This window comes from Globicephala melas, chromosome 12 (genome assembly GCF_963455315.2).
Source record: "Globicephala melas chromosome 12, mGloMel1.2, whole genome shotgun sequence".
Lineage (NCBI taxonomy): Eukaryota > Metazoa > Chordata > Mammalia > Artiodactyla > Delphinidae > Globicephala > Globicephala melas.
The window spans coordinates 30,332,958-30,346,129 of NC_083325.1; the positions used below are offsets into that span (position 1 = coordinate 30,332,958).

The 13,172-nt window shown below is 49.6% G+C and overlaps 1 protein-coding gene across 2 annotated transcripts in view; it reads left to right on the forward strand.

The window, feature by feature from the left end:
- Positions 1-13,172, forward strand: part of TGFA (transforming growth factor alpha) — a 107,278-nt gene that overhangs the window by 27,604 nt on the left and 66,502 nt on the right. For both annotated transcript variants that reach the window (XM_030877491.2, XM_030877492.2), the window contains exon 2: positions 8,594-8,647. In XM_030877491.2, coding sequence (XP_030733351.1) covers positions 8,594-8,647 — 54 coding nt within the window. The remainder of the gene's footprint in view (positions 1-8,593; positions 8,648-13,172) is intronic.

A 13,172-nucleotide genomic window follows, 5' to 3' on the forward strand; every position in this document is an offset into this window, starting at 1 on the left:
GGTGCGTGGGACCAGGAAGTGGGCGGGTGTCTATGGGAACATGGGGTTTCTGTGTTGGCTTCCGCAGCCCATACTCATCTGCCTTCGATGTAGTATGGAAGAGTCCATTTTCCTCCGACTCTGCGTACACCATTTTATTTTATTTAGTCCTTGCAGTAGTCACGTGAGGAAGTGTTATCCTTATTTATGGATGAGGACACAGAGGCTCAGCGAGGTTAGATAACTTAGCCAAGGTCCCACAGCTGAGTGGCAGAGCCGGGATTTGAACAAAGGCCTGACGGCAAGGCTCCTTTCTGCTCTGCCATAATAGACCCTGAGTCAGGAATAGAAAGTGGTACAGGCTTGCAATGCAGGCACCCATCCGCCTGACTCTTTCACCTCCCCATCCTGCAGGTTCATTCTGAATACTTGAGGTTTTCCCATCCACAATACCCATGAGCATTCAGGTAACACTGGCTTATTTTCCACAATGTCATAGTTATGAGGTATTGCCTTAGACGCATCAAGTTGGGCTTTGCTGCTTGTGGCCACCCAGGGGTCATTAGGAAGGGTCCCAAGCTCACTGACCCAAGAACATTCCTCATGGACTATAAACTCGGAATATATTATCAAGCCAGTGTCAAGACTGCACTGAAGGGCTTCCCTGGTGGCGCAGTGGTTAAGAATCCACCTGAATGCTGGAGACACGGGTTCGAGCCCTGGTCCGGGAGGATCCCACATGCCACGGAGCAACTAAGCCCATGCACCACAACTACTGAGCCTGCGCTCTAGAGCCCGTGAGCCACAGCTACTGAAGCCCGCATACCTGGAGCCCGTGTTCCGCAACAAGAGAAGCCACCACAATGAGAAGCCTGCACACCGCATCGAGGAGTAGCCCCCGCTCTCTGCAACTAGAGAAAGCCCGTGCACAACAACAAAGACCCAACGCAGCCAAAAATAAATTAAAAAAAAAAAAAAGAGAAAAGACTGCATTGAAAATGTAGAAATGAAAAGTGCCCTTTTAGGTTGCGGTTTTCGGATCTCTCCCATCTTCTGATATTTGATGGAAGTGCCAAGCTAAATGGAAAGACAAAATTACTGTAAACCGAGCACATCACTGAGATAAGCACACGCAGCCTGCATCTTGCCTGATCCTTCTTCAAGGCGAGGGATCCACCTACAAAGCATTGGAATGAGGCCAAGTATGTCCCCACCCCCCTTCCCCAGATAGCTGGTTGAAGAAGATGCACAGCCCCATATTGTCCCAGAAGTTAAGGACTGGGCTGATCTTCTGGCCCAGCTCTGTCATTTAAACGTAAGGAGCCCAAGATTGAGAGGTGAAGGGACTTGCTAAAGGTGACACCATTCACGAATGACCCTAGTCCCTGGACCCCTTGGTAGCCTGCATATCCCAGTACATCTGGCTTAGATCCAGAAGAGGAGGAGGTGGACTTTTCTAGCATGTCTGTGTTCTTTGGCTGTACTTCATAGGGTAAGGGGAAGCAAAGGGGGGCCAGCTGGGCCCTGTAACATGAGCCTGCAGTGTCTGTCACTTACAAGCTGGATGACCTTGGGCAGGTGACTTCATCTCGTGTACCTCCACTTTCTCACCTCTGAAATGGGAGCACAAATAGTACCTACTTCCTAGGACTGGCTTTGAGTATTGAATGAGATGATGCAGGGCATGTCATAAGTGCTCAAATGTTGCTGCTATTATTGTTAATAACGCTGTCAGCCACAATAATAATTATGGCTGGACGGTGTGAGGAGGGAGCTCAGAAGACCAATCAGGCGCTGGTGGTCTTCCCTCTACCACCCGCCACTGACATACAAGTGTCTTCTCAGTTCATGTATCCAATGTGGGGCTGTTTGGGCACAGGGTCAGAACCTCACTTGGGTGGGTTTGTAACTGAGAGCTGCCCTCTCCCTGCAGAGTTGGTTTCTTTGCTCTGTGTGTCTGGACTCGCCACCTGAAACACAGCACTAACCATTTCAAATAATTTCTCGATAAGATTCTCCTTGGGTAGCAGAATCCAATCTGTGTTTTGAAAGCAGAGTTCCAGATGCTGGGATGGTGAAAGAAAGAGCCCTCTGTCCCATGAGCCCATTGGCCTAAGGTGATTCATTCCCGTGTCACATATTTCTAAAGCCTCCTTGCCTTCCCCTGAGCTGTCCTAATCCCGTCTGGCCAGTTCCTCCACAAATTCCTCTGCTGCTTTGCCTGCCATCCTCTGAAGCCAGTGTAACTGGTGTCTCTGTAAGTAGGAGCACTTGTGAACTGCCAGCTCTTCCTTGGAGAGAAATGCTGCACTGGGGCGATGGGGATGCCTCGTGGCTGCTTTCGACCATGGCATTTATGGATATTCTCGAAGGCAGGGCAGGCCCGGGTGTCCTGGTCCTACCAGCTTCCCTCCTTGTCCCTGCCTGCAGTGTGTTCCCTTTTTCTTTCTTCCAAATCAGTTCTGACCCTGAAGCCAGCATCTTCACTTGGCTATCAAACCTCTTGCATTTACTTTTATTTATTTATTTTTTTTTTTTTGCAGTATGTGGGCCTTTCACTGTTGTGGCCTCTCCCGTTGCGGAGCACAGGCTCCAGAGGCGCAGGCTCAGCGGCCATGGCTCACGGGCCCAGCCGCTCCGCCGCATGTGGGATCTTCCCGGACCGGGGCACGAACCCGTGTCCCCTGCATCGGCAGGCGGACTCTCAACCACTGCGCCACCAGGGAAGCCCTAAACCTCTTGCATTTAAAAATACTGATAAAGTCACAAATATTGCAGTTTTTGCTATGCAGTTAAAAATCCTGCCATGTTTGCAGATGAAATTCAGATGTTGGAGTATAATTCATAAGAAAAGATACCTTAGAACCTGGTACCAGAAGATACCAGCAGGCCCTGGGTTCCCCGTGACCCATTTCCATATACTTTTGTGCCCTATATGGCTGTCCATGAGTGTCACCTGAAGACCTCATGCTGAGATGCAGGATTCTCACCTTCTAGGCACCACCCTCACTTCCTGAGCTCCTGTTCTGTCCCTTATGACCCTGCGGCCCCAAGCATGGCAGGAGAGGAAGGGGGGATCCTGGCTACCCTCCAAACACCCACACTCCCTTCTGCCTCTCTCACCTGATTCCTGCCCCTCTCGTCTGCATTAGCGCTTTCTCCATAGGCCTTTGCTCACCATCTCTAAATCCAAGGCATCCTTTTTTTTTTTAACATCTTTATTGGAGTATAATGGCTTTACAATGGTGTGTTAGTTTCTGCTTTATAACAAAGTGAATCAGTTATACATACACATATGTCCCCATATCTCTTCCCTCTTGCGTCTCCCTCCCTCCCACTCTCCCTATCCCACCCCTCTAGGTGGTCACAAAGCACTGAGCTGATCTCCCTGTGCTCTGCGGCTGCTTCCCTAGCTATCTGTTTTACATTTGGTAGTGTATATATGTCCATGCCGCTCTCTCACTTCATCCCAGCTTACCCTCCCTCCTCCCCGTGTCCTCAAGTCCATTCTCTAGTAGGTCTGCGTCTTTATTCCCATTCTGCCCCTAGGTTCTTCATGACCATTTTTTTTTTTAGATTCCATATATATGTGTTAGCATACAGTATTTGTTTTTCACTTTCTGACTTACTTCACTCCGTAAGACAGACTCTAGGTCCATCCACCTCACTACAAATAACTCAATTTCGTTTCTTTTTATGGCTGAGTAATATTCCATTGTATATATGTGCCACATCTTCTTTATCCATTCATCTGTCGATGGACACTTAAGTTGCTTCCATGTCTTGGCTATTGTAAATAGAGCTGCAATGAACATTGGGGTACATGTCTCTTTTTGAATTATGAATTTTTGAATTATGGTTTTGAATTATGAATTTTTGAATTATGGTTTTCTCAGGGTGTGCCCGAATGGAGATTGCAGAGAGAGCCCAGGGCACTGGGTCGTATGGTAGTTCTATTTTTAGTTTTTTAAGGAACCTCCATACTGTTCTCCATAGTGGCTGTATCAGTTTACATTCCCACCAACAGTGCAAGAGCGTTCCCTCTTCTCCACACCCTCTCCAGCATTTATTGTTTGTAGACATTTTCATGATGGCCATTCTGACTGGTATGAGGTGATACCTCATTGTGATTTTGATTTGCATTTCTCTAATGATTAGGATTAAAGACGTAAATGTAAGGCCAGACACTATAAAACTCTTAGAGGAAAACATAGGCAGAATACTTTATGACATAAATCACAGCAAGATCCTTTTTGACCCACCTCCTAGAGAAATGAAAATAAAAACAAAAATAAACAAATGGGACCTAATGAAACTTAAAAGCTTTTGCACAGCAAAGGAAACCATAAACAAGATGAAAAGACAACCCTCAGAATGGGAGGAAATATTTGCAAATGAAGCAACTGACAAAGGATTAATCTCCAAAATTTACAAGCAGCTCATGCAGCTCAATATCAAAAAAACAAACAACCCAATCCAAAAATGGGCAGAAGACCTAAACAGACATTTCTCCAAAGAAGACATACAGATTGCCAACAAACACATGAAAGAATCCTCAGCATCATTAATCATTAGAGAAATGCAAATCAAAACTACAATGAGGTATCACCTCACACCAGTCAGAATGGCTGTCACCAGAACAGCTGATTTATACAGTGGAGTAGGTAGGAGCAAATGCTGGCTGTAGCAGAGGCCAGAGCAGGGAGGGCATGGTCAGCTCTGCTGGGGTGACTGGGGCCCTGAGAATGCTTCTTCCAGGCTGGGGCCCTAGAGCTGAATGTCCACAGAGGAGGCGAGGCAGTCAGTAGGCCAACAGGTGATGGGTGGAGGGTGTCCCGTGCTGAAGGTGCAGCCGGGTCCCAGTCCCGTGCCTGAGTGAAGGCGTGCATGGAGGGGGCACCCTGCTCTGTGGCCTGGGGGTGAGGAGTGCCCAGCGTCCATCAGCAGCTGTTCCCATTGGCCCAGAGGTGGGTGGGCTTCACAATGGCCCGGTCCTGTGAGCTTACCAGATAAGTAGGCTAGCCTTTCTCTTGACATTCTTCCTGTTGGAAACGTCTGTCTGCATTCCAAACAGCTGAATTATAAGCACTGCAGCCCTTGTCCTTCCTGGAGGGCAGCCTGGGTTCCCACTCTACCTCAAGGAGCGGGGTCCGCCTTTCATAAGGTCTTTATTCCGTTGCATGTGGTTTTCCCCTCACCACCACCCCCTTTCCTTTTTAAAGTTCACGATGCAGGGATTCCCCTCTTTGGAGCTATTTAAACAGAAACAGGGTGCTGGCAGGAGCAGCCCAGAAGGGATTCCTGGCCCAGAGGGAGGCTGGCTGGGTGGCCCTGCGGCAGGCGAGGTCCGGCTTTGAACCTCAGGCGAGAGACACCTGTGGCTGCCAAGCCTCCGTCTGGAGTGTGTGTCGTCTCCCCGGAGCTGCTGACTGTGGCGCTGTCCCCGGGCCTGTACTGTCCCCATCCAGGTGCTCCAGGGAAGGATTTCCTGTCCTTCTGATGAGCCTCGGAGCCTGCCAAGTCCACATGTTTCTGGAAGGCCTGTGCACAGCCCGGGGGTGGGGGCTGGCAGTCTGGGCAGCTGGGCTTACGAATACTAGGCTACAGGGAGTCTGGACAGTCACACCCTTGACCCTTCTCGGCAGACCTCACTCGTAGTGGGGGAATTGGAGGCAGTGGGAGTATCCCAAGAGGTAACTGATGTAGCTTCTGGAAAAGACGGATCAACCTGGAGGCTAAGCCTGCTGAATCTGTTGTCTGGACTCATTTGGGGGTTGTCACTGGTAAACACACACCTTCCAGTGTGTCATGACAGGCTGTGGTCAGAAGGACTGGTGTTTGGGGTGGTAATTGAACACTGTCTTGGGCACAGGAGTTGAACAGACTTGAATTTGAATTTGGCTGCAGGAGCTTGGGCAAACTTCTCGACCTCTCCAAGCTTCAGTTTCCTCATCTGTAAAACCGGATGTTTCCATGGGCTGGACCAGACGGCAGGGAGGCCAGGAGGTGCCCTGTATCATGGGTTATCGTGAGGACTAAGTAAGATAATGCATGTAAAAGCCGAGTGGTGGGCCTGAGAGTGGCACCTGTCCAATAAGGGGTATCCGCCCACGTGAGAACTGAAAGAGGCCTGACCCTGTCGTTTTGGTCTGGGACCCTCTAGTGAAGGGAAAGCAGAGGCCTCGCCTCCCATCCCAGGGCCTCAACTGCAGTTGTGCCCGAATGGAGACTGCAGAGAGAGCCCAGGGCGCTAAAACGTTTTTCCATGGGAACGTGAGGGTATAGAAAGGAACGATTCTTCTCCTATTGCTCAAATTATGAATAAAAACCCAGTGTCTTTCATCTGTGGGACATGGTGGTTTTGTAAACTCTAATTAGTTCCCAAGGCATCTTTGCAAGTTGGCAGCTGCGGACTCCCAGTGAGGAGCAGAGGGGGCAAGGGGACTCACCCCGAGTCTGCGGGAGCCCCCCTCCACACACCCTGCCGACTGGTAAGCATCTCTGTCCCGGCTGGAGTTGGACAGTATTCGCTTTCTTGTTCTGGTTTTGCTGAAGCAGAGGTCACCGTGGAGCCCAGGAACTATACTGACTGACAGGATATAGGGCCGGGGAGGGAGATGGGAAGGTCATTCACTCGTTCAGGGACCGTTTGTGACAGGGCATGGGCACTTTCTGTCGAGAGGTGTGCAAAGCATCCCCGAGTCGTTCCTTTTGGTACCACAGGTCACGGGCCACCTTTGGCCCAGAGTGGTTTGCGGTGGTCAGCAAAATCAGATTGTGACAGGTCCGCAGCTGACAGTGAGAAACCTCTAAGACTTTTTCTGGCTTTGGTAGGAAAGCCTCGTTTTGACGCTTGGTGTGCGGATTACAAACTGGGCTTTTTAGATGTGTCCAGGGGAACCCTAAGACCATGCTTCCAAAGTTAGTGTCTGTTGAGCAGCAAGAAAGAATTGCACGGGGCAGATGTGTGATTTTACTAACTTTCTCTCCTTGTCGCCCACTGTCAACTGGTCTCCCCCAACCCAACTCCAGCACAAACGTCTGGTTCAACACTCTGTAGGAGTATTTGGGAAATCCATGCCAAGCCTGCAGTAAAAGCGGTCTGAAGTTTTTGAGATGTTTCTCATGTCAAAGGCCTCAAGGAAAGTCGTGAGCAGATTGCCATATCTGTTCCAAGCGTGTTTCTCCCTTGAGAGTCAAGGGCTGGTGCGTCGACACTCTGAGGGATCGGAGAAAGGAGCCCTCACAGCCTGCACGGCGGGGGGCGAGCTGGTCCTGAGCATTGGGGTAGGGGTCACAGCGCAGAAGTGTTTGCCTGTTTTCTCTGCCGCCTCTGGGCTAACCTGCAGGCGGCCCAGCCTGTTAGCATGGCCACCACGGCGTCTTTTTGCAGTTTGGTTTTAGGAAGTCATTCTAACTTAATTCATGCTGATTGCACAACTCAGAGAGGTTCCTTTTTCATCAGAATTTTGCTGCTCTGTTTCCTGAAACCTCTGGTACCGTAACATGCTGGCATATAAGGTCATCTGCTGGCAGGGGCAGTTTCACAGGTGGTCACAGGATATCCTGCTCAGGTGGGCCCTGGGCTTGGGGGGCTAACGCCGCTGCCGCTGTGCAGCTGCAGTCTTGAAATTCTTAACAGTTTTCTCTTTGCATTTGTATCTTGTAAATGAAGTTCAGTGGGGCCTTGGGGTGTGCACCGGGGAGGACTTGGGCCTTTTGCCTCCTGTGGTCCCACCTACCGTCACCTCCCTGCCTCCCCTGGGTGGGTTCTCACCCCTGCCACCTGGGGCCTGGACACAAGAAAGGCTGGGGTGAGGTGTGCACACCCCACGGCATCCTGAGCAGGGCATGCTGGTAGCTGCCCCATCCTGGGCTGGCAGCCCTACTGCGTTTCTGTGGATGACTGACTCCCCTCCCCCCATCCAGGTTGCCAGGGTGGATATTGCAACACCTTCGCGGGTCACCTGCCCACCTTGGGTTGGGGCGACTGGTTTCTGGGAAGAAGAAACCCCTGACTAGGCTCCCCTGCCCCCAGCTGGGTTGCACACATCCATCCCGCCGCTGGGGGAGGGGAAACGCGGCAGACCGGGGTCACGTGCGCACCTGTGCACTGTCGCAGGGGCCCAGGGTGCCTCTGAGGAGCTGTGCTCACCCTGCAAGTCTCCAAGACCAGAAAGAGCAAATAAAAAACATCACGACACGCTCAACAGTGTGTCAGTACTTAAAGCCACCGAACTGTACACCTAAAGACGGTTAAGATAGTAACTTCTGTGTATGTTTGACCACAAGAAAAATATTTATAAGGTGTTTTTAAAAAGACAGAAACAAGAAACATCATGACAAGTGTTGACAGAGAGACCAGGAAAGGAAGGGAAAAGCTTGATATTTTAGTAACTTAGAGTGCCCATTAGATAGGCACTTTTTTCCCTGCATTTTGGACAGAGGGTCCCACGTCTTCACTTTGCACTGAGCTCCCCGAAGTATGTCACCAAGCCTGCCGTTGGCCACCTTGTGAAACTACCAACTCTCCCTTGTGAGGGCCCACTCTCGAAGCCTGAGTTCATGGGCTGCTGGCCAGACTCTCACCTGTCCTCTCTTCTTCCCCTCACAGGTCTTCTGTTGGCTGTGTGCCAGGCCCTGGCGAACAGTACGTCCGCTCTGAGTGGTGAGTCCCATCCCCTTGGTGTGGGGTGGTGTGCAGAGCATTGCATGGCGGCAGACCCTGGCTGCCTTGTGGAGCCTGAGCTCTAAGCTTCCTCCCGGGGCTCCTGGCCGCTGAGCTCCTGCACAGCTGTCCCTTGCACCCTCTCTGTCCTCTGTGCCAGGGGCCCAGGGAGTGCCCCTGGGAGGTCTTAACTGCTGGCCTCAGGGCTTGCCCTCTCCCTTCTCTGATCAGACAATCACTGTGGGCAGGGGTGCCGGAAAGCAGAGCCTGCACGACCCATAAGCTGGGAACCGTCACGTTATAAACCATCTAAAGAAGAACCCAGATTCCTAAACCCTTTTGTCTCCTTCTGCCTGGTGATTTTGTTCAGTTTTTTTTCCAGTTTATCTTTTGACATTTGTAGTCATATTTCCCTGGTTTCGTTTGCAAGATCCTCGATCAACAGATTGGAAAGTTGGGAAACGTGGGAGGAAAACCATTCACGGGCAGAGGATCACAGAAAGCATCGGCTTCTAGCATTTGTCCATGTGCGCTAATATTTTTATCCAGTTAGTTGGGAAACGTGGGAGGCAAACCCTCCACGGGCAGAGGATCACAGAAAGCATCGGCCTTTAGCATTTGTCCATGTGCGCTAATATTTTTATACAGTTAGTCATGATGAGGAAACTATTTGGATTCCTGCTTTTTAAATTCAAGATTTGGCGTTGTGCGTTTTTCCATGTTGCTAGAAAGTCTTGAAATTTATCCTTTTAAAATGTCATGATGTTCCATGAAAACGGACCTATGTGGTTTAGTTAGGCATGTCCCATGGGATATTTTTGTTGCCTCCAGTTTAAATTATAATGCTACATCTTGATGCCTAGAAGGTGTTTCCTTCTTTTGGATTCTTTCCTGAGGACGTATCTCCAGGAGCAAGGATAAATATATTTATGAACCTTTTAACAAATTGCCAGATAGCTTTCCAAGTGAATTGAGCTGATCTCTATGCCAGCATGCATGATTCTGCCAGTTTCACTGTTCCCTCGTTGACATGGAGTATGCTCCCATCTGTTGTTGCAGTGGCCCCTGCTGTGTTTCCCTAGTTATCTCAGGGAGGTGCCTGGGCAGGAGGTGGTCCTATGCATTCATAAATTCTCTAACCAACCACACAGTGTCCCTGGTACTTGGCTGTTCTCTTCTTCCAGACCTTTCCATCCAAACACAGTGGAGGTGATGCTGCCACTCCCACTGAGTACCAGTCTCCTCTTGGAGCTGTTATTCTTGATGCACTTGAACCATTAAGGTGTCCAAGCCACTTGGTGGCCCATGTTGCCACAGATGCCTTTCTTCCTCTGTGGTATTCTTTTCTGGGACTCGGGGTAGAAGGACCTGTCCCTCCCAAAGCGGTGCTTTTAGAGTCCAGGGTCTGCCAGAGTTTCCATGAAGTAGTTCTTTCACTTTTTAATTACTTCCCCCGTCACAAAGGGCTCAGATATGGTATATAGGGAGGGGGAGATAGCTTTGTGACTCCCCCATGCTGTTTTCAGAACTGCCCCACCCCCCCTTCTGGGATGCATGTACCCCCCAGGTGCATCTCCAGCCTCTCCTGGTGCTCACTGTAGGACCTGGCGGGCCAAGAGCCGGGGTCTCCTCTAAGTCACTTGCAGGTGACAGTTTGTGGTGATGGCAAATGTTGATGCTACCTCCATGGGGACGGGTACTCCTGGTTATTTTATCCCCTCCTCCCATTGCATCCATTTGTACAAGAAAGGCCTAGGGGACGTCGTACCTCAGCCAATCCCCTCAGGGGCCTGGCGTGGCTCCTGCTGAGGCCCTTTGTGGTTTCACAGGCTCTTCCGGGTAGAAATGGGAAAACCTGGGACATTTATCCAGAGAATGACTGTCCTTGCTGCAGTAGTGACCAACCTCTCTTCCATCTTTCCTTTCTGGACTTGCTTCTGTGAGATAGTCTCAGGTCCTTGTTGATATCAGAGACATACTCTCCCTCATGATGATGTATGTTCAGAAAACAGTAGTTGTGTCCTGCCCTTTTGCACATGACCCTGTAACTGGCTGAGTGCCCCTCTGTAGCCCAGTGTGGTGGGTGAGAGCAGAGGCGGTGCCACGCCTTCTAGTGTCCAGGGGGCCTTGAGATCTTGGAGTTGGTTGGCGATATGTGGAGAAGGGAGGTGGGCTGCCCATCTGGCCTCTGCATTGCTCTCTGTTTGATGGGTTACTTAGCTATGGGACTTGTGCCCCGGAGAGGTTAATGGACTAGTTCTTTCCATGTTTGCTTACTCTCTACCCTACTCCATTGGACCGAGCCATGAGTCCAGAGAGGGCTGGGCTAGTTAGTAGACAAGTCCAAATGGTGATGGCCGTGTCATAGCCACCCCTCCAAGGGCTAGGAGTTTGTGACTAAATCAGCCTTGTCTGCTCAACTTCCTCTTCCTTTAGGGTGACCTTCCTATCTCCTAGAAGACTCCCCAGGCCCTGGTAGGCCTTGACCATCCCATGCCACCCCGACGCTGTCCTCTCCAGACATGGCTGAAATCCTGCTGTGGGTGCAGCTCAAACTGGGGACAACCCCTGCCAGCCAAACTCACTACCCCAGCACTGGGGTATGTGTGTATTTAATTCTTGACTAATTCAGGAAGTAAAACTATTTGTTACTGTTTATAATAGAAATCTTCATACATAGAAAAGAAGAAATAATAGTGAAATCAATCCCCATATACCCAGCTTCAGCAATTAGGACACTCTGCAATTTTTTCTTTCATATGTTCTCTCACCTTTTTGAGTTTTATCTTTGTTGGGATAGTTTAAAACAAAGTCCATTTCACTTGTGAACACTGCTTATATCTAACAGGTAGGAACTTTAAAAACAAAACCCTAGTTCAGTTACACCCACAAAAGCAACGAGAATTCCTTTTTTGTTAGATCCTTAAATATGGAGGGTGGATGATGCCGACTTCAAATCCGTGGGCTTCCTTTAATTTGCATTCCCTTTGTCACACGATGAGACGTTTTAGATTTGTTGTTGTTGTCGTTCTAGATTTTTTTTTTTCCTCACGTGTTATGCAGGATCTTAGTTCCGCAATCAGGGATCGAACCCGTGCCCCCCCGCAGTGGAACCGAGGAATCTTAACCACTGGAACGCCAGGGAGGTCCCCAATTTTCATTCCCTTTGATGTTTTCATAGTTTTCTTTCTACTTATATTTCCTTTCAGGTCAACAGTGCTTTTGGAAAATGTGCTCATGTATATACTGGGTGACTGACTTCCACATCTGAGTCCCTCCTACAACCCTCATGCTCTGGTTGTTGGTGGGCTCATTTACTAAATCGTCAAACTGTCCATTTAGGTGTGAAGACGGGTTGTTTTAGGACAGAAGCTATGAGAGCTTCACCCATGGCATAAATATGCAGGTCTCTCCACTCTCAGAGTTGATTGGAATGAGAAGCAGTAATGGACATAAGAAGGTTTTGGTACATCCCTGATTGATGGCGCTGGAGCAAAGGAGTGCAGGCACACTCAGAATTCAGCTCTAACGTTTTGATGGAGAAGCACAGAGAGAAAATTGCAAACTCCATGTGCCAATCAGGAGTAGAATATGAGCTTGAAGGAACAGGGGCTGATCCCACGTGGCTTTCTTGTGCTTTTCCCCCAGAAAAGTTCCATGTTCTCATGACTTCATGGTTGCTCCTGACTTTCTTGTTGAGGTTTCATTGGTTTCTTCCGATCTTCCTTTTTATAAAGCCCCATATGTGGAGGGTAGATGATGCCAGAGGCATGGGAAACTGGCATTATTGTCATCAGTAGATGCTTCTCAGACATCTGCTTTGGGTGGGCCATTGGAGGGATACATGCCTTAGGCTGAAGTTTAGGCATCCTGGGCATTGGGCCCATCTGGTCTGAGTTTTGCCGAGTTCCTGGGCAAGTTATGCATCTGGTTCCTGTTTGGATCGTAGTTTCCTCCTCTGTTGGCCTTGAATCAGAAATCACCTGTGACGTTTTTCACGTGATCACTCTGATGGATAGATAGAGACTACCTGGAAAGCTTTCCTGAGGATTATATGGCTGCCTTCAGACTGTCGGGAAATATGGCAGTGGTCAACTGGCGGTGCCTGCCACAGGCCTCAGATAGGCTGGTGGTAGTGTGACCGCCACGTATCTCATTCTCTTGGAGCTAGGTGCTATTGTACATTCAGGTTCTAACATTATAGTTACTGGACAACTTCTGTGTCCTCGTCCGCACTACACAGGTGAACCCGTAATGAGAGCCTCATAGTGACAGAAGGCAACCACAGCTGACTGCTTAGTGTATGATTTAGAAAATAATTGCTACAAAAGTGAAGTCAGTCGTCTGGGAGTCAGGACAGAAAATCTGTCTCCGGTTGGTTGTCAATGTGTAAAGCGTGCAGAGAAACATTAGCTGGAGGCAAGGTGAGGGTGGCAGGCAGCACCTGCAGCTTAGAGCTTCGCATCCTCCACAAAGAGTTACAGCCTATCTTCAACGGCACCTTTTCATGCCCCTGACAAGGGAC